General features: G+C 41.8%; 1 protein-coding gene across 1 annotated transcript in view; it reads right to left on the bottom strand.

Annotated features, from left to right (window-relative positions):
- Positions 1–22757, bottom strand: part of LOC124590915 (ATP-binding cassette sub-family C member 4-like) — a 386521-nt gene that overhangs the window by 261952 nt on the left and 101812 nt on the right. Inside the window, exons 6-7 of the mRNA XM_047131684.1 lie at positions 16766–16970; positions 5673–5898 (exon numbers count right to left, since the gene is read on the bottom strand). Coding sequence (XP_046987640.1) covers positions 5673–5898; positions 16766–16970 — 431 coding nt within the window. The remainder of the gene's footprint in view (positions 1–5672; positions 5899–16765; positions 16971–22757) is intronic.

Here is a 22757-nt window from a genome sequence, read left to right as displayed (position 1 = left end):
GAAAAGCTACACGCAGACATAGCATAAAGCAAAGCATAAAGTTCGTCTTAGAGACAGAACGAACAGACCCAATAAATTTCCTAGATACACTATGTGATCAAAAGTATCCGGAAGCCCCAAAAACATACGTTTTTCATATTAGGTGCACTGTGCTGCCACCTACTGCCAGGTACTCCACATCAGCGACGTCAGTATTCATTAGACACAGTGAGAGAGCAGAATGGGGAGCTCCGCGCAACTCACGCACTTCGAACGTGGTCAGGTGATTGGGTGTCGTGTCATACGTCTGCACGTAAGATTTCCACACTCCTAAATATCCTTGATGGAGACTGCCGACAGTTGAAGAGGGTCGTAATGTGCAATAGGCAGATATCTAGGCGGGAGGTGAGAAAATTTGGATTTCATGGTCGAGCGGCCGCTGATAAGCCACACAGCACGCCGGTAAATGTCTCGTTTAGTGTAAGGAGCGTAAACATTGGACGACTAAAAAAAAGGTTGTGTGAATCACGGTACACTACGTGGCGATCTTATGGCAGGTTGACGGTATGGCGAATGTCAGGTGAACGTCATCTCCTTGCGTGTGTAATGCCAATAGTAAAATTCGGAGGCGGTGGTGTTATGGTGTGGTCGTGTTTTTCATGGATCACTATCACATCACAGGCTTACATTGATGCTGTAAGCACCTTCGTGCTTCCCACTGTTGAAGAGCAATTCGGGGATGGCGATTGCATCTTTCAACACAATCGAGCACCTGTTCATAGTGCACTGCCTGTTATGGACTGTCCTGCACAGAGTCCTGACCCGAATCCTACAGCACGCCTCTGGGATGTTTTGGAACGCCAACTTCGTGCCAGGCCTCACCGACCGACATCGAAACCTCTCCTCAGTGCAGCACACCGTGAAGAATGGGCTGCCATTCCCCAAGAAACCTTCCAGCACCTGACTGAACGTATGCTTGCGTGAGTGGAAGCTGTCATCAAGGCTAAGGGTGGGTAAACACCATATTGAATTCCAGCATTACCAATGGAAGGCGCCACGAACGTGTAAGTCATTTTCAGCCAAGTGTCGGGATACTTTTGATCGCGTAGTGTATATACAGCACAAAGAAAAGTAACTAACACTCGTTCAGCATTTACGGGAAAAGCGTCACACAGACACAATATTACAGCAATCCTATAACCACTAATAGGTCCAAAAAGAATGTGCTCTCAGTTTTAAGATCCACAGATTAAACACAGTGCCACTTGACAAACATAACTATAATATGAAATTGGTCATAATTATTCAGATAGAACAAAATAATAAATAACAAGGTTCTCTAGTAACAGAACTGGAAAAAAATCCTGAAAATGTAAAAATAAAAAAAAGCAAACACCGCACAACTCCAGGGACACACATCGCTGTGTCATCTGAAAAAGACACAGCCAGAGTGAAAGCACCACAGGCGCAAAGATGCGAGCTGATGCCAGTGACATAGAGCGGGTTCCACCAGCGCTACGGGCGACGCTGAGTATGAAGCTATCGACTTCGTCTCGGCCAGTTGCCTGCCGAGTACAATCCGCTAATGGCTGGACGACAACGGACAAAAGCCTATACGGAAGATAGAAGAGCAGCTCTCGCCCACTTGGTTAGATCATCGTCCGGGGCTGACACACAGGGAACGTCATTTAGTGATTTCTTAGAAGTGAACAGACAGTTGTTGTAAATTTCATTTGCTATAAAGTGTGAAGTTTACTTACGATATTTGCACTTAACCATTGAGGGCCTTTTTGTTATATATTACAAGCGATGTTACAGACTTCATTATTCAACAAGTCACAAAGATAAGTAAACTTTTTAAACTCATTTGTGTGACTTTGTTACTAATTTGTTGGAGCGTTGTGTTCTCCTATCCTATTGCCTGACCCTGGAGCATGGTTATGTAATAGTGGCAGGTAGAAATTGTCTTAACGATGTACTGCACTAGAAGCCTTTTCACGAACTCACAAATTCGGCCTGCCATAACAACAGTGACAACTCAGTTTGTACTAAACTGGCGACGAGGTTTTACAAAACGCGTCACCCACCGTACAGGCACACATCAACATCGCCACCACTACACAGCAAGAGAACGACGTAGAAGCTCAACAGACAAGCTGGTACACACTGAAATACAGAAATAAACTGACACACAGGATTGAGAACATCCTCAAGACACAACGAATAAAAATAGCGTACCAAACCAACAATTCTATATAAAAATATCTGCATAGGGAAGATCAAATGGACATGTACCAAAATTTTGACGTTCACCAACTACAGTGTAACAACTCTGATACTCTATAAATAGGACAGACAAGCAGGACTTTTGAAATAAAGTATAAGGAACACAAAAGAGAACGGAAATATGGCACCAGCCATTCAAATTTTGCAGAACACCTCCCGCAAGAAAACCACCACCCTCCACAATAGAAAAGAACATGAAAGTAATCAGATTCAGCAACAAGAAACATCTCCTACACCTACGGAAATTTCCAAATTCAGAAAGCCATAATACAGAAGAAACACATAATAAATGACCACACAAACATCAGCAATCAGACGCTATTTCAATTGATAAAACATAGTTGAGAAAGAACAACCGCCATAGATACCACAAGATAACACCTCGAACAAGGCAATATTCTCACCGTAGATCATCTGCCACTGCCATAAGAAAGCAATAACTTGCTCACATAGTAACCAAGGCCTGTTAGCTCCCTTCACACACACACATATACATACATAACTCAAAGATAATAGATAATTACTCCAATTAGGGAAAAATAAATAAATACATAATTTAAAAAAGAGCGATTTACAGAAAGGAGGAAAAACATCTCTCTCTCTCTCTTCCTAGTCGGGAAATGTAAATATTCACAGAGCGATAGCAGACGCCATCACCACTATCAAAACAAACAAAACCCTGCAAAATGACGACAAAACAGTGATACTTCCCAATGCAGAAGTGTAAATGTGTTAAGTGCACTGAAAGTGCTATGTGCAAATGCAAATACCCAACACATAACATATACACGTGGTAGACGCAGAAGAATGGAATAAACAACAAAAATCCGTGAGTAACGGAAAGAATAAAAACTCTTTATATTAATAAGTAAATCATGGGAACTGTTATCAAAACAAACAAAATCGTAAGAGAAAAAACCGTATTACTACAGTGACCATTGCAGACACTTTAACATATAGTGAAACGTGTTTGGTCTTAATGAGACCATTACTACAATTGCTAAAGATGGCAATTAACCTATACAACTTAATCATTGCAGTCGACCATGCCGCTAGTATGGCTCTGAGCACTATGCGACTTAACTTCTGAGGTCATCAGTCGCCTAGAACTTAGAACTAATTAAACCTAACTAACCTAAGGACATCACACACATCCATGCCCGAGGCAGGATTCGAATCTGCGACCGTAGCGGTCGCTCGGTTCCAGACTGTAGCGCCTAGAACCGCACGGCCACTCCGGCTGGCTGCCGCTAGTAACTTACACATGAACACAGACTTCACATTTCACGTCACTTTCTCAAATTTGGAATCTACATCATTACTGAGCTTTGATTTTTAGTTTAGGGTCATGAACTAAATAAAAAAATGCAATGAGTTGTAATTTATGGAAAACGCAGCCACTGAATCATGCATGACGTCGATTGCGTAATAGAGTGGAAAAAATATCACTGGCCTGGAAAATATTTGTAAGGCGACGCACAACTGACCCTTGTTAATGAAGACGAGAACAGCCAATCACAGAAAATGCTGGAAACCTGGACTTGGAGCACCAATCGGTTGTTGTCCCGCGTCTGCGGACGCGGGTCTCCCAGATGCTCTGTCCCGAATACTTCCCTGTATCATTACGTATGGAAGAATCAGACGTATTTAATGATCAGTTGGATACAACACAAAGTGGTGCTCACGATGAAATAGTGCTTGTCCATTATTGAGCGTTATGCGAAGCACAGTTCGTGGAAAATGTTTATGGAACTGTCTGTGCAACAATTTAAGACTGTAACTATTTTAACAAAACCTTCCAGCACTGTATGCAACGCAAAACTTAATGGCAAAATGGAGCGAGACAGTCTCTATATAAAAAAAAAAATCTGTAACAATTCCGAAACCGCTCGAACTTCCGAAGAAAATCCTGGAACGAAGTGCGACGAACTGTCAAGGCTCTTTATCTGTGAAAGTGGGATTTAAGAGATCGCCGTATCGAATCATTATCAAAAAGGACCTGCATTTCTACCCATACATCTTGTTACGTTTTTGTTAGAGCGTCCAGACGAAATTCCGTGTCTTTTGCTGGTGAAGTGGAATCAGGCATTTTGAATCCTCATTTTTTCATTTCTTCAGAAGATGCCTCTTTCAGCCTGTCAGGATACGTGCACTCTCAGAACTAGTACCATTATGCGTCAGTAAATCCCGTTCGGCACGATGAATAGCTGTTTCATAACCTCGAGGTTGGTGTTTGGTGGGCAATGTCTGGTGTCCACATTGTAAAGCGATTCTTTCAGTATACTGTTAATGCTAAATGGTATGTCCTGAATCTGTTAAACCCATATTTAGGTCAATTCACAGCAGACGAACGACTGTATGTGTATCTTCAGCAACACGGAGCAACAGCACATACCGCCTCGACAACGTTGTGACGAGTGCATGAAGTCTTTGATGAAGAGAGGGCAGTCAGCAGCAGCAGTGAAATCTCCTTTACAGTGGAGCTCGTGTTCACCCTTTATATCAGATGAATTTCATGCACTGAAATGACAGGAGACGTCCTCCCAATTAGTTAGTAAGTTAGTAGTTACCTGTTCCGTAGATCATCTGAACGATTATTTTATCGAAATTACGTGGAACAAGTCAGTTTAAAGAACACATTAATGAACATATTATTTTTCAGTCCTACTCATGAAGTTTATTAGTTTTCGCAGGTTACCCTGTTTTTAAATAAAAATTCGATAGCGGAATAGTAGCGGTCCAGAAGAAAAAATGATTTGAGGTTACATTTAAAACGTTCTTGAATACCTGTCAGAAATTTTGTGGTATTTGAGAAATAATAAACATTTTTGTTAGTTCATACTGATCACTTTTCTGAGCCATTGATAGCTTTAATAATGAGTAATCATTTGTAGCGTTGAAGAACCGACATACCAAATTATAATGAGTTAATTACGACGAATTTCGTTATTTATATATATAAATGTTGTGAGGTGCAATTAAAAAGGCTAGAGGAACATCACATCATATCCTATCTCCTCGCTTTTGTGCAAGTAATACTATCTTTTTAAGTGATGAGTTGCCTTCGAAAACTATCTCATAAGGCATTATTGAGTTTAACTATACTAGAAGGTAGATTCATTAGTTTCAAGGACTAGCAGTTATACGAAGAGCAGAGTAGTTGAACTTAACTGTTACAGCACCTCAGAAATATGCTTTTTCCAGTTCAATGGTTAAGGCCTAATGGCTACGACGACTACTCACGATGATCTGGAAATACAGGTTCAAGTGTTGAGGGGCCACAATTTTTCAGTTGTCACTACACATCCACAACTTTTCAGAACCAAGCAGAAAATTATATGTGTGGTCTCAAGAGGTAGGTTAAAAAAGAATGTATGGAGAAGGCTGGCGATGGTGAGTTGACTTACTTTGTGGAGGAACAGTCATGATGATAACATAGACGACGCCCGCGAATGCCGCCCAGGATACGGAACGGTAGAGGAAATAGGTGATCAGCGCCAGCTGCAGAAACGCCATCCACAGCCAGTTGGCGTACAGAGACGCCACGTCGAAGCGGGCCACGTCGTTGGACATGAGGTTGATTACCTGCCCCGTCGCTGTCACGTCCATTGACTGCTTGTTGATGCGGAGCACCTGCGGTACGTTTCGAAATACAGAGTTTCTGATTGAACAATTGTCAATCTGTATCTGTACTCACATTTCTAAATTCTATAAATTTCACAACAACAATAAATACAAATCTCTCTCACTGATCATACAGCAAAAATAGCGAAAGACTAAAATATTATGTAAACAATCAACAGCCTCTTTTTTGCATTACATGCCAACCTCACTTTCCTTGACAGGGAAGCTGTCACAGCATTTAGCTACTATAAGCAAGCCAAAATATTGTTTGTTATTTAATATGACTAGATGCACTCACTTACAGGATTAACTATGCTGTGTGACTGCCACTTATTTCGCAGATTCCTTTTCCTTTCTCCCATCTCAGCTGCGGTGATTAGTGATTGCCAAGCCACCATACTAAGAATCAAGGAGAAAGCTTATGGTTGCGATATGGGAATCATTATGGATGAAACCATAGACTCAATGGAACGATATGTTTTGAACATTTTTGTTTTTCCTTTGCAGGGGAGAAAGCTAAGCCCATGTTGTCAAAATGTAAGAACTGCAGAAAACCAATGCCAGTGCAGTAATGCAATCAATTATGGCTACTCTGGCCTGCTGGTGTCGAGACTACTTCTTGTGGTTAGAGACCAGGTTCCACACATGGTTTCAGCTGTTAACCAATGGAAACCTTTATTTCTTAAGGTGAAGCCTGTGACATGCTTGGTTAATGCTCTTTAGAGGGTTTGTGAATCCATAAGAAAGGAATACGACGCCGCAAATCAATTCACCTCTGCCCTGAAGCAGATTCTACTGAAAGCTCCGACTCATGTTGTTGCCTACAGGAAAACCACTGGCCTGCCCCTTCCAAACTTCCCGATCGTTACTCGTTGGGGATCTTGGGTTCAGTGTGTTGCTATGTTGGTGAGAATTTTGACAAAATTAGAAAGTTTGGATCCAGCCGACACAGACGCAATTTATAAGGCACAGCGACTTCCGTTACCGGAGAAAATACGTAATTTGCAGAGAGAACTACGAGAGTGGTTTGAAAAGTTCTCGGAATCATCACGAGAGGTCAACGCTAGCGCAACGAGGTGTTCACGTGATAGTTATTGAACTGTTGCCTGTAAATACACTCCCGGAAATGGAAAAAAATAACACATTGACACCGGTGTGTCAGACCCACCATACTTGCTCCGGACACTGCGAGAGGGCTGTACAAGCAATGATCACACGCACGGCACAGCGGACACACCAGGAACCGCGGTGTTGGCCGTCGAATGGCGCTAGCTGCGCAGCATTTGTGCACCGCCGCCGTCAGTGCCAGCCAGTTTGCCGTGGCATAGGAGCTCCATCGCAGTCTTTAACACTGGCAGCATGCCGCGACAGCGTGGACGTGAACCGTATGTGCAGTCGACGGACTTTGAGCGAGGGCGTATAGTGGGCATGCGGGAGGCCGGGTGGACGTACCGCCGAATTGCTCAACACGTGGGGCGTGAGGTCTCCACAGTACATCGATGTTGTCGCCAGTGGTCGGCGGAAGGTGCACGTGCCCATCGACCTGGGACCGGACCGCAGCGACGCACGGATGCACGCCAAGACCGTAGGATCCTACGCAGTGCCGTAGGGGACCGCACCGCCACTTCCCAGCAAATTAGGGACACTGTTGCTCCTGGGGTATCGGCGAGGACCATTCGCAACCGTCCCCATGAAGCTGGGCTACGGTCCCGCACACCGTTAGGCCGTCTTCCGCTCACGCCCCAACATCGTGCAGCCCGCCTCCAGTGGTGTCGCGACAGGCGTGAATGGAGGGACGAATGGAGACGTGTCGTCTTCAGCGATGAGAGTCGCTTCTGCCTTGGTGCCAATGATGGTCGTATGCGTGTTTGGCGCCGTGCAGGTGAGCGCCACAATCTGGACTGCATACGACCGAGGCACACAGGGCCAACACCCGGCATCATGGTGTGGGGAGCGATCTCCTACACTGGCCGTACACCACTGGTGATCGTCGAGGGGACACTGAATAGTGCACGGTACATCCAAACCGTCATCGAACCCATCGTTCTACCATTCCTAGACCGGCAAGGGAACTTGCTGTTCCAACAGGACAATGCACGTCCGCATGTATCCCGTGCCACCCAACGTGCTCTAGAAGGTGTAAGTCAACTACCCTGGCCATCAAGATCTCCGGATCTGTCCCCCATTGAGCATGTTTGGGACTGGATGAAGCGTCGTCTCACGCGGTCTGCACGTCCAGCACGAACGCTGGTCCAACTGAGGCGCCAGGTGGAAATGGCATGGCAAGCCGTTCCACAGGACTACATCCAGCATCTCTACGATCGTCTCCATGGAAGAACAGCAGCCTGCATTGCTGCGAAAGGTGGATATACACTGTACTAGTGCCGACATTGTGCATGCTCTGTTGCTTGTGTCTATGTGCCTGTGGTTCTGTCAGTGTGATCATGTGATGTATCTGACCCCAGGAATGTGTCAATAAAGTTTCCCCTTCCTGGGACAATGAATTCACGGTGTTCTTATTTCAATTTCCAGGAGTGTACATGCCACGTCAGTGCTCTTGGAAGAGAGTTGTGACGGTGACGTGGTTCTGTTGCTTCCATTTATTGATTTGGGAAGACGGAAAAAATAGAGATTCGAGCAGTGCTTAGGTACCTCGTAAAGAAAGGTATGAAAGCAAAGGACATTCATGCCGATTTCCAGAATACACTGGCTGACTCTGCTCCTTCATATTCAACTACTACCAAGTGGACAAATGAATTTAAATTTGGTTGGGAGAGCTTAGATGATGATCCGCGCAGTGGTCGGCCAAGATGTGTCACTACTCCAGAAATCATTGCAAAAGTGCACAAAATGGTCATGGAGGATAGACGATTGAAAAAGCGTGAAATTGCTCATGCTTCCCAGATGTCATCTGAAAGGGTATATCACATTTTAAATGAAGAATTAGAAATGAAAAAACTATCTGCAAGATGGGTGCCGCGACTCCTGACGCTGGATCAAAAACGCATGGGAATAGACATATCGGAACAATGTTTGGCCCGTTTTAGGAGAAACGAACAAGATTTTTGTTCCGGTTTGTGACCACAGATGAAATATGGGTGCAGTAGTATACCCCAGAGACAAAACAACAGTCAAAGCAGTGGAAACATGCTGATTCGCCGCCACCGAAGAAAGCAAAGACAATTCCTTCGGCGGGAAAGGTCATGGCACCATTGTTCTGGGATGCGAAGCGGTATCTGTTTGTAGATTATCATCCCACTGAGCAAACAATTACTGGAGAATACTATGCTAACTTCCTGGACAAATTGCAACAAAAGATATGCGAAAAAGGCCAAATTTAGCAAGGAAGAAAGTCATCCTCCATCAAGACAGTGCGCGCCCGCACACATGTGCCGTCGCCGTGGCAAAGTTACACGAACTAAGGTATGAGTTGTTCCACACCCACCTTATTCACGTAATATGGTTCCGCCAGACTTCCATCTCTTCCCAAACTGAAAATATTCCTTGGTGACCGAAGATTCACTTCAAATGAAGAATTGATAGCCGGAGTTGACAACTATTTTGCAGGCCTGGAGGAAACTCATTTTCGAGATGGAATCAAGGCAATGGAATATCGTTGGACCAAGTAAATTAATCTACAAGGAGACTACATTAAAAAATAAAAAAGTTTCAGGGGTGTAAGTATTTTTTTCTATTCAGTTCCGAGAACTTTTCAAACCACCCTCGGATATTGTGTCCATAGTAACAAGTAACTGACTGTAGTTATTAAACGATCAGAAGAACAAGATCTGGAAAAGGAAAAACAATGGGATATTTTTACATCGGTGAGGAAGCAGTTAGATGACTTTGCCAAAAACAAACTTGAATCTACTGTTCAGAAGAATTGAAGAATTCGACACATCTGTACAGTTGCCATTCCGAGTGACTACAAGGTTTGCCCCACTGGTTTCTGTGGATGTTGAAAGAAGTTTTAGCATTTACAAAGAAATTCTATCTCATAATACAAGCAGACTTACTTTTAAAAATGTAGAGATGCCTAATGTCTTTAAGTACAACAGCTTATGTTTTCCCTTTTTTTATGAGTGATAATTTGATGTAATGGTTGTAATTCAATAAACTAGAATAGAGGGAAGAGAAATCGTCGAATTAGTTAGTTGTCCCTTTTTTTACCTTATTTGACCACTTTATCCCTTCTTTTTTCAAGTGGAATTTCCACCTAAAATTCCCAACCCTGATTATGAGTTATTAACTGTGATCTTCACTGAATGTGAGAATTACCAAAGAACCCAGAAGTGTGCTGTAACAGTATGTCATCACTGATTAGAAAGTAACTTTTATGTGTGGCCCTTATGTGTACCTGACATACACCGCCAGACAAAAAAGTGAAGAACCCAGAGGAAGAGGAGGAAACGAAATGAATCTTCATAGGGTCGAAAAGGTATGTGATGTTACTTCAGTGATTACAAAATAGAGTCAAATTTATAAAGAACTTTTCAACATGAGCCCACTTATCAGTATGACGTTGCGCCTTCTCTGGCCCGAATTTATTCACTGGTTTGGCTGGGAAGGGTGTCATAAAGGCGTTATATTTTCTCCCAAGGCAAGTTGGCCCACCAATGTTGTAACTGGCCCTTAGTAGCCTGGATACTTACACTGGGACGGAACTGACATCCGACACAGCTAACAGTGAGAGATCTGGAGATCTTGCTGGCCACAGAAATAACTCATCATCATTTAAACAGTACATAGGGGCAGGTACCATGTGTGGACGGGTGTTGTCATATTGAAGAATGGCACCATGATAGTAGTAGTGGGGCAAAAGCAGTTCAATCCAGCTGATTTATGATTCTTATCTTATCTTATCACTTGCAACTTTCGAAATTATGATGTAACGTCATACCTCACCTACACCTCTTGGACAGTTGTCTGTGCTAGATTCATGGTCATCCATCAAGAGACAGCAAGAAACAGGTCAAAGTCACCAATCCCCTCCTCCCTTCTCCTCCCCTTCCGTGCACCTATGTAGACTAATTGTGCTGTTGCTAATGAGCTTGATGTCGACAGGACGTTAAACTCTTATCTTTCATCCTTCTTTCTTTCTGGACCAATTGTGTGGCTTAAGAACGCTTGGAAAAATCTTCCTATGACTGAAGGGATGAGGGTAGCCTGAGTTATCCTCCCATCCCCACATTTCTAGACCAATTATGTGGCTTAAAACGGCGGAGAAAAAACTAATTTAAAGGACCCATGAAAATACAAAATATACAACCAAGTGAATTTTGTAAAGCGCTTTCAGTAGCAGAGTTTTACGGACTACAACCATAACCAAGGGGATGATTTAGTAATATTTTTTGTTGTTTTGAAAGTTTCTTTGATGTTCATCAGGTTCTACCTCTTAAGAAAGGCGAAATATAAGGAAATACTTGAGAAACTAGAAAAATATTATTTTGTGAAATGAATGAACCAAAATCAATCCTATCTGATATTGGGTCTCAGTTTATCAGTAGAAAGTGCTCTCAAAACAGATGCAGATACAGATACAGATCTCCACCTATCACCCCTCTAAAAATCCAACAGCATATTGTGTGCAGAAAATAGGCCGACTGTGCAAAATATACTGATACAATAATCATAGTGCTTGTGGAAACATTGTGGTGGATGTAGAGGACATACTTAATTATGTAGAGCATTATTTCATATGACTATGTACATATCGCACAAGATAATACTAGGCGAGAGCAGATGCCTTTTCTAGTCAGAAAAGTGTTCAACTGAGAAGAAAGGCAGGAAGGATTTGAGGAGGCGGTGGAGAAGAAGATACAAACTGAAAAAAAGAAACACATGATAACAGATTACATACTATACAAGTGTAGGGGGTCTGGTGTTAATGGGAATCCATCATAAATCTGCAGCTTCAAAATTTTGAGTTATTTAAAGTAACATTTTAAGTTGAAAGTAATCCACACCCTAATGCGTATTACCTAATACTTATTATGTCCAAGAAGGATAAGAACTGGAAAACATAGTTGATCTCAAGCTATAGAAACCTAGAGAACATCATACAAGAAACATTAACATGTTGAAACTAACAGAGGGGAACCATGAGTGGGATCCAGGTCCTGAAAATGGGACTGAATCAGAAGAGAGGTCGGATTTAGCGAGTTCTTAAAAATGGGGAGTCAGCAAGAGCAATTTGTTTTTTAAGGTTGGGGTTCTAATGACAGTATTTCATGCTTAAAAAAATGTCATTTTGAAACGAACCTTACTGTTTCATTACATTGACAGCAATAGATATCTGACTTTATGGTAGATAAATTTCTGATGATACTAAATTTTATTTTATGAAAGCACATGTACATCGGAGAGTAATACTTAAAATATAGAAATAAGTGATCTTCGGTAGTGACTTCATATAATCATGTCAGTGTCTCATTTGTAAAAAGAGTTTTTATGATCATTTTGCTAAAACAAAATGATGTTTTTTTACTTTGGGTTGCAGCCCAAACAATTTTACATAATGTTAAGAGTAACTATTTCCTGTAGTTTATAGCTGACTATGTATTTAAGTGATAAATACAGTAATAGAGTAAGATACTACCTGAAGTTTTTGTTTTATGAGACAGAGCTGCCCAGAGAAATTTAAAAGAGGTGGGCTGAACAATAAAAAATACTGAGTTCTATTCTGAAGACACTGGAGAAGGAGAAAGTCATTTCCGAGTAACATGTTGTGGAAATGGATTGGGTTGGTGCATAATTAATAGCGTTTTTCCGTAAGTTAAATAAACACAACAGATACAAGTAACTCAGACTTTAGTCATCAGTAACGTATTCTCCTTCGTAATTTGCGAGAGCCTGTCAACACTGGCTAACTTTTCGATTCTGTGATTGTGGAAATCACTTGGTTTTAACACGAAGAACTCGTCGAGCCATGTTCGGAGGGCATTTCCATTCGGACAGGGAGTTCGCTGAAGGTTGCTCGATAGAGAACGGAAAAGGTGAAAATCTGAGGGCGCAAGATAAGGCGAGTAAAGCGGATGCCGAATGATTTCCCAACACAACTCCTGTGCAGTTTTTGTGAGTCTGGCAGTAGGCGGATGGTGGTTATCGTGGTGTAGCACCACTTCACGCAGTCTTCCTGGTCATTGTTGTTGGACTGTGTCTGCAAGACGTCTTAGCTGTTGACAGTAAATGTTAGCAGTGATGGTTACACCGTCGCTGTTCCACCAGATGCATAAAGTTAACTTTTGTGGATGCACGCAGTTCTCTGTATGGGGAGTCGCTGCTTTGTTTGAGCTCAGACATTCCTTTCTTTTCCTTGTGTTAGCATAAAGCGACCATTTCTCGTCGCCAGTAACGATACAGGATCTATGTTGTTAATGAGCCAACAGATGACGAGCAATGGCCAGTCGCTGATTTTTGCGATTAGAGCAGGCCACCTTCCCCACTGCATGCAAATGTCGCACAATGGTGGACTGATCACAGTTCATCACATCTGCCATTTCTCAAGTACACTGACGTGGATCGTTGAGGATTAATGCGTTTGAACTATAGTCAAACGCTGAAGGTCTTCCTGAACATGGAGAGTCACTAATGTCAAAACGATCTTCCTTAAAACGAGGTAACCATTTTTTTGCTTTCTTCTGTACAACGGCACTATCCCCATACACAGTGCAAACGTTTCTGGCTGCCTCCGCTATTGTCAGCCCGCTACTGAACTCAAACTGAAAAATATGTCGGAAATGCTCGAATTTCTTCACATGCCACTCCGTTTTCTAGCGTCCACAGCTCCACTCACTAGATCCAAATGACAAAATTACGTTATGTTAACTCAAATAGCAACACTGAACTACAAATAAAAAATGACAATCGATAAATAAGCCCATAGGAACCGGAACACCAACATGCAAAACAGACATGCTTCGAACTTACGCACCAACGTAATACAATTGAGCATTGACAAATAGGTGATGGTAGACGCTAAGAATGGGCCTAAAAATTTAATGTTTGCAGAATAAACTGCCGTGCTTCGTCCAAACGAAAGTGAATATCAGTCATTATATGTATGCATTCACATACAACGAGAATATTTTTTTCTGGAATTATTTTAATTACTATACCTTGCAAAGATCTAGTATCTGGTTCACATTTTTCGAATAGAGATAATTACATAATATCTGCGTTGTTCTGCATTCAAGTTATGGAGGCGAAAAGAAATATTTAAATGGAATACTTATGGAATAATTTTTAAGTCTGGTAGTTGCAGAATTATTTGTCAGTGTTTATTTAATCAACCAGTATTTTGTATTTATTCAGTTGTATGTTACATTGTTTTATAAAGCAATTAAATTATTTGTAGATTTAATATTAAAAAGAACACTTGACATGGATGAAAAACAACATAATACCTATGTGCCAAGGAATTTTATCTTGAAAAGTTCTGTAGATCATCATATAATAAAATGAGGGGTAAAAGTGACAACCCAAAAATCTAAAGATATCTAATCTACGTATTAAGTTTTGTATGATAGGCAATGTATCACAGCTTGCGAATCATCTGTAACTGTACAAGACTGGACAGGTGTTATTTTGTTGTATTAATTGTTTCTTTATTTAATATTTGCTGTTAATCTTAAAATCATTTGGGTATGTTTAAACTGAAAAACGTTTAATAAAATTTTGCTGTAATGATATTCTGTGAGAGTGAGGGCTTTGATGCATTTGGATAGTTATTGACTATCAGTATAACAACAATGAGTGTATAGCAAGTAGATGCAGGAGGTTAGTTTTTGATAGGTGCGTGAGCATGGATAGCGAATTTATAATTATGGACATACAACCTATTTACCAACATTTTGTGGACTGAAAAAATTGTACACAAAGTGTGTTTAAATGTTACACCTCTTACATTAATATTCCACGTAATGGTATGACGACGGAATAATGCAGATACACGTGTGTTACAGATACAGTTTATGAAGTAAATCACGAACTGCTGAGTCAAATTTCTAATGTTTGATGTTGCATTTGTCATGTACTGATTCATCGTGGAAACAAATGAAAGTAGTGACAGTAAAAGGACAGGTTTATCAAGTGAACTAATTACAATTTTGAGCACGTACCGTAATAAGAACTGTGTACCAGTCACAGTGCGCTTCTTATTATGACTAATGTATTACTTAGAAATATGAAGGCAATGACTGTAGAAAGACAAGTTTACTGAGTGAACTGATTTCAATATTGTGCACATACTCAAAACCATATATCGTATACAAAACTACTACATTTTTAGTAGTTATTTCTAGTGCTTATTACTTGCAGTGGCGTGGGCAAACATGACATTAGATGGGTCAACAGCTTGCGCTAAGTTTCTTTCTCCGAATATTGCAGTGATTAGGCAACTCTCCTCTCGCGATTAAATAAATTTTTTAAAATGATTTATCGATCAAAGCTTACCTTCGATGAAATGTGTCGATATTCTGATTTTCCCGTTGTTTTATACATCTCACGCAACTTTGTGACAGGTTTATTTAAATAATTCTTCAAGTAATCTCGAGCACTGAACTGAATTGAATGTGTAATGATTTTCAAAGTAGATGTTAATGAAAACGATATCTGTTTTCATTAAATATTTTTAGCACTTGCATACATTACGCATTCTTGACTTCCTACAGTAATAAGAAATATTCTGCTCTTTTGTATCTTGTCTTATTATATGTAAATTGAAATTAGCAGTGTTTGCACGTGTTGCTGTTTCCTCAGTACGTTTAGTGAGATTTTGCAGTGATTTAAGCCATGTTTGATTCAAAGTGCTATGAAATACATGTGCAGCGAAATGTCCGCCATTAGCCAGATAGCTTCGACCAATCACAGCAGAATAGTTAAATTTCCATTGGCAGAATATTTAGATAGCGATAGAACTTTAAACTGGATAGTCTGGTACTGAAGAAAACGTGTTTACATGGAAGGACTCGTCATATTATAATACTCCAGATTGAGGGAACTTTTCAGCTATATTGATGAATGGTAATTCAAATCTACTGTTAGTGAGACTGTTATTCGGTAAATTCTGCACACAGTAAAATTTAGTAATTTTAATAATTATTCCTTTATTAAATACACCTGACTTGCTACTCGTTTCACTAATAAGCAGTCAGTTTTCCTCTCCATTATTTAACGTTTTGTCAGGTTTCAATTTTATTTAACATAGCAATTATCTTTTCATTAGATTTTTGCATGAACATGATCTTACTGATGGAAGATTAATCATGGGGCGATTCCTGATTGATCTATGGGTTGTTCGGTCGGTGATTTACGAGTGATTATAATGAGCTCAGGTATTATTTAAGTAAAGCTTAACATGAAGGTGTTAGGAACAGGTTGTTTTAATGAGGGATTGGAAGTTTCAGCACTCTATGTGGGCTTGCTACAGCAGATATTAAAAAGTAGATTTCTATATCTTCTTGCTCTTGACACTGAAGACCCATTAATGGAACTCATTATGCTTTTCTGCGTGACTACATCTGGAGATTTGCCGAAGTGCGCGCTTTGCAGTAGAGAAAAGGCGACTCTCAGAAATCCCGTTTGGAGTTTACTATGTATGAGACATTTTGAAATATCAGCTTCATGTCTCATAGCGACGATCCATCTGTACACCCATTAACTTCAGCTCTCCGGGAAGAATTCGTTCCATATTTGCAGAAAACCTTATTTCGCATACGTCAGAGAGAGTGAACGTCCTCATTAAGGTAAGCAGGTTACAGATACCGTGTTACATGTAATAACGTGATATAGTGTTACGAGAAAGTTGTGTTACGAGTACAAACAAATTGTCTTCCGCTGCTCACTTTCAGTAATTATGACACGATTTAGAACCCACCTTCCTGTACAGAAGAGCGCAACAGGCCACCCTGACCCTCATGCCAACGTATGTGGTCAGCATAGTGTAGTGGTGGTGGCAGAACAACTTCAAGAAGTTGATGAGCACCATCAGGCTGGCGTAGATGTAGGCTTGTTCCTCTGTGATAGTGCTGCCTGGGTTGAAGTACTGGATAGTGAAACCCAGAAGTAGCGGTTGAGCAACTCTGCAATAGAAACATTATTCACAAAATGCAGTTAGCTGAAGTATTAGTACAGTTCTGTGGGCAGATGCACAGTTTTACTATAACTACATTGTCCCAGCAAATAACTAATGCAACCAAGTCCTCAACATTGGCGTAAGCAGGATAACTGGAGTACAGGACCGTCATTGACTTTTGCACCTCCAGTAAAAGGCCGACATTCCCCCATTTTTTGTTTAATGCTCGTCAGTATTTAGCACGCTTACTCGTCTATTGAGACCAACACGACTTTAAAAGGGAAGCAGGAACTACACATTGGAGTACTTCTTTGTCTTATGATACAATTCAAAAACACTGAATGCGACACTGTCGCATCGCTTGCAACAATAAAGCGATACCGTTTTCAATGTTTGCATGCCGATAAACGCAAAGCTCTAAAAATAAAACAAAAACTCAAAATATAATTTTTACACTCACTGGATAGCGGGATAGACTAGTCTATTAGCTGAAAATCAGAAACAAAGGCCTCCATAACAGAGAAATATAGATCTTATAGAACTGTCATCACAGTCCAGTTTGAATATTTTCAGTATTCCCCTTCATTCATCTTCACCTCCTTCCCGTTTTCGTACCCCATAGTCTTTTCACTGCTCCTAATTCATACCAACACATTTCTTTTCCCTTTCCTCATATTTTCGCCATCTAAAACGTGCATTCCTAGGGGGAAACGACACCCAAGTTACGCCACTGTTCTTTAGTCTCCAGCGGCGTGCTAGGTATACCTGCATGGGTTCCGTTGGGACGACTGCTCCGTTACCAATGTGTTGAGCTTAATAATCTGCAGCATTATAGCAGATGACGTAAAAAGCTGGCTAACCCAAAAAAAAGAACTTTAAGAGAAATAATAGCGTTAACGGTAACGTTACGACAAGATGAAAAAGCAACTGTTTGAAGGAGAGCCGCATGTGTCAAAAGTTCATCGAGACAGAGGAGAGGACTGTTCACTAACATAAAAATGTATGAGTGTAGCGACAGGAGGACAGGGGGTATATACACGGTGTAACAGGTATAACTGCAGCTACTTAGATTGTTGACTGAGGTCGGTGTACTGAGAAACGCTGCATCAGAATTTTCTTCATTTGCAGACTAATAATTAAGCTGTTAAGAGTAATATGGTTTTAGGTTGATTAGTACCTCCAAGTACGTGTGGCAAGAGAAAGCCATTAATGTTTAATTTTTCGCGGGCAGCATGTCGGATGCTGAAGCGTGAACACATAGACGCAAAGCAGCTAGTCTATACTGACAGGCGTAGTCCAGTTCAAAAATGTTCAAATGTGTGTGAAACCTGATGGAACTTAACTGCTAAGGTCATCAGTCCCTAAGCTTACACACTACTTAACCTAAATTATCCGAAGGACAAACACACACACCCATGGCTGCGGGAGGGCTCGAACCACCTCCGGGATCAGCTGCACAGTCCACGACTGCAGCGCCTTTGACCGCCCGGCTAATCCTGCGCGCTCGTAGTCCAATAACTGGTGCAGTTACAGCCATGCAGAAAACAAAAGGTCGTAAAATTTGTTACGTGCTTAGGGAAGACTGTTCGACAAAGAGAAAAAAATCCCCGGCACACTGAAGTATGTACTTATTGAGCCGTGGCGGCTCATATCGATAGTGCCACTCTGGTGGTTGATCTTTACTGCCACGGTCAGGGCGGTAAGCAGCGCCCTCTGGGGCCTACGCGAGGTGTAACGAGGCGAGGCCCTGTGAGTGTGTGCTCCGGGACGTGGTGGAAGACGGTTGTCGGGTTGACGCAGCGAGTGTGGGACCGGACCTATCGCATGGAGATATACAAGTTGGCTCTGAACGGAAGGCGCCGTACCAAGCAGCCGGAAGCGGGCGTCCTGTAATTTGTGTGGAGGAGTAACGATTTTTGCATTGGATGTCCCAGTGGCTCCCGAGAGTTGCGGTGACTGCTTTCGGGGAAGAAAATTGGCAAGAGCTTGTGTCTACGCTCTTTTCCGTACGATGTTGCTGCCTGCCGTTATAAACGGGTGAAAATCAGGCGCTTGTATTGACTATACGGGAACTGATGTAAAATCACATTTGTGATTGAGTCTCACTTGTACTGTGACAATTTAGAGGCGAAAACTGTGGTGGTTTCATTAGGTCTGGTTCTTTGCTGTGCAACTAAGGAAGTCAGTTATTTGGGGTAACTGAGGGAGCACCATTATGTTGGTCTAAGTGATACGTTCTCCACGTTTTGTCTATGGCTTTGCGAATCGAAATCGTGGGGGAGTACACGTGTGAGTAATTTGCTGTTGTATTGATGGTTATGTTGTAAAGACTGTTCTCTGGTGTGTTAAATGAGGCGCTGATTTGTAGCCAATCTAAGCAGAAGTTACCATTGCTACTTGCTTATGTGCTACTGTCCTTATGATTGGCGTTGTTTGTCTGTTGATTGTGGGTGTGCTCACGTTTAAAAAAAATTAATTACGGCTACTATTCATAAGGGTTGTCTAGTAAGGAAATTGCTTAAGCTTTTATCATATGCTGGTCTGTTTGCCTATCACATTGGCTTTCTATGCAGTAACTGAAGGAATGTGTATGGTGGTTCAAGATTGTAGGCTGACTGGTATTTGAACTGATGTTGAGCTTAAGGACGAGATCTGCATCCCGCAAACCCGCACGCTACGCGTGGTTGAATGTTCCGCTATTGGGGAGCCGGCTCTCTGTTCTTGGGTTGTGTAAGGATACGTGATGAGTGCGTCGCTGTAGTTTCTCGCGTGCTACATTGCGGGGTGTCGGTGCGGTCCTAGGGCTAGACTTGTGATGTATGTTATGTTGAAAGGGAATTAACTGTACCAAACTTAAGAGAGCTTTTCGTTTGTTTTAGGTCTGTACATGGAATGATGTTGATATTTTGTCGATTGCGGCTGTAACTTCCTGTGTGGGGACATCCTCTGAGAGACTTGTATTCTACTGTTGCAATGCAGTCCATCTGAAACGTGCTGCTTAAAACTTGGGACTGCAGCTCTCTGATGTTACATATTACTGTTTAATCTTAAATGTCTTGGATGTAATATGGTTGTTGAGGATTACGTAATTTTGATCGCTGGTTCCTTAAAGGAAGTATTTCGATTTAAAATACGTGCTCGGTCAGAGCCTATTTAAATATGATTTTAACTCATCATTCAAATTTTCTAGTCTTGCTTTCTTAAAAGGCTTTCAGTTAAATGATTGCTAATTGCCTGTTTAAATGTTTGAGTGACTTAAAGGAAAAGAATATTATTTTGTAATTTGTACTGATTGTTCCTTTTGGGTAATACCTGACTTATGTGTTCAATAAATGTCTAGTCAATGGTGATGCACTGTTCTATTGCTAGTCTACCCCTTCCACTCCACAGCCTATTGAACTGCTTTGTGTCGGAATTGTGTTCAGAACACCCCTCTGACCTGACACCTCACTTATTAAGGTACCACATGTAAAAATATCTGCACTTGTACCTGTTACGCATATATATACACACCATCAAGGATAGTGTTCAGTGGCAAGGGTATAATAAGTGACTTTTGAGGGGTCATTGGTGATCGGATGGTGCTCCGAAGGCCTGCCTGTGCACCTTCTGTTTTGAGTCTGCAGGCAGTAACTGTGTTCAGTTTAGAGGTGAACAGTGTCTGCAAAATTCATTCTAGAGTACAACCACATCCCAACAACAATGAAGTAATCACGCTGAACAGTTTCAGCCATTTGAACAGGGTCGCTTTGTGGGCTTGCAAAAAGTTGGATGCATGTACCAGCCGACTGTTGCACATGTTGGGCACAATGTGTTGGTGGTGTGTTGTTGCTTTCAGCAGTTGTCTGTGGAACGTTGCTACACCTCTAGACCACTTTTTAGACGTTTGCGTATTGGAGACACACGTCAAGATAGACGCATTATGAGAGCAGTGGTGGCTGACCAAGCATCATCAAGGGACAAAATCCAGGAACATGTTGCACCTGCTGTTTTATCAGACATCATTGGGAAATGTCTGCTTGCAGCAAGATTAAGATTATGTGTGACTCTGGGCAGACTGCCACTGACACCAGGACACCGTCAAGCATGGCTTCTCTGGTGTCATGAAAGAGTTGACTGGAGAGTGAAATGGTGCTCTGTTGTCTTCACTGATGAGAGTAGGGTCTGTCTGTATGCAAGTGATGGACTTACAAATGCTTGGAATAGACAGAGTGGATTCGCCCCCATTCAAGGCTTCATGGCGTCGTGACCATCAATTAGAATTCACTGGCACATTTGGTGTTTCTGCAGAGTAAAGTAACCACTGCACGTCACACTGCACAGGCTTTTACTCCCGTGCTACTACAGTTTCTTCGACAGCTTTTTCAGCAGGAAAATGCATGTTCACATACGACTCCTGTGACACAATGTGCTCTTCGTGGTGCACAATAACTGCCCTGACCCGCAAGATCAACACATCTCTTGCCAACTGAGTACGCATTGGACTTGATGAAGCGGGTGCTTACTCCTCCAGGGCCTGCAAGAACTATGGCCTAATTCCAACAAAAGGTGCAAGATGGTTGGGACAATCCGCTGCAGGATGCCATTCGGCAGCTTTGTTGTCATCTGCATGCACGAATACAGCCTACGTTGCTGCCAGAAGGCATACACTGTATGCTGATGTGACTTTTCGGACATCCTTTTACTGTGACATAAGGACATCAATCAGCATGATTGGCATCGCTGTAGCTTTGTTTTTTACAAAAATATGAACGGCGGTATGACTTTTTAAAATGGCAACCTGTATTTTTTAATTCGGTAACATTTCCTCTTCGAAAGACCTATTCAAAAATGTATCACAGTGTACCAATGACTGAAACACAACGTTATTAATTACATAACACAACACCGACGTTGACGCTCCCAGAGCTTAGTGCTGGTACTCGGGGTAATGGAACGCATCCACGTGCGACGGTGACAGAGGACAAATGTAAACATTAGTAGGATGCACACTCGTCATTCCGTCAACCACCGTCAGTTGAAGAGTTCTGTGAGTAGAATGTACACCGACGAAGAGAAGGTAAAAATGCTACTCATCTATGGGGAATATAAGTTAGCAGAACAGTAATTGCAATACTGTTTTCATATGTGTAGGTACATTTAGCACAATAGTTTAGTGCTTTTAAATACTGTTGTGTAGAGTAGGCATACAGTAAAGGCTGCCCTTCCTACAAACTGAATCCACATAACGTTTCTTTATTGTTGTTGTTGTTGTTGTTGCTGAAGGTAGGCGAAATGCTACGCAGGCAGGGGAACTGTACAGAGAGCGATATTTTGACAAGAACCCACCTTCCCGACGCATGTTTTCTCGTCTTGTTTCGACCCGTCAGGAAACGGGGCGTTTCAACCCACGCCAACAGAATCGTCGTAGCACAGACAAAGCTGCCGAAGTTACTGTTCTCGCTTCCGTTGCTATGAATCCACATGTGAGCACACGACAGCTTAAACATGAGACTGGCATTCCTAAAAACAGTGTACATCGTATTCTTACACATCACCGGTTCCATCCTTACCATGTACATCTACAACAAGAATTGCATGGGAGTGATTTCCAGAATCGTGCACAGTTCTGTCAGTGGACACAGCAGCAAATCCTCTCCAACCCGAACTTCTTCTCCAATGTTCTATTTACCGATAAATGTTTCTTCTCAAACAAAGGACAGGTAAACACAAGGAACATGCATTATTGGTCCAGTGACAACCCACGATGCCTTAGACAGGTGGAAAATCAGCGTCAATGGAGAGTTAACGTCTG

This window comes from Schistocerca americana, chromosome 2 (genome assembly GCF_021461395.2).
Source record: "Schistocerca americana isolate TAMUIC-IGC-003095 chromosome 2, iqSchAmer2.1, whole genome shotgun sequence".
Lineage (NCBI taxonomy): Eukaryota > Metazoa > Arthropoda > Insecta > Orthoptera > Acrididae > Schistocerca > Schistocerca americana.
This window is presented reverse-complemented; position numbering and strand designations above follow the sequence as displayed.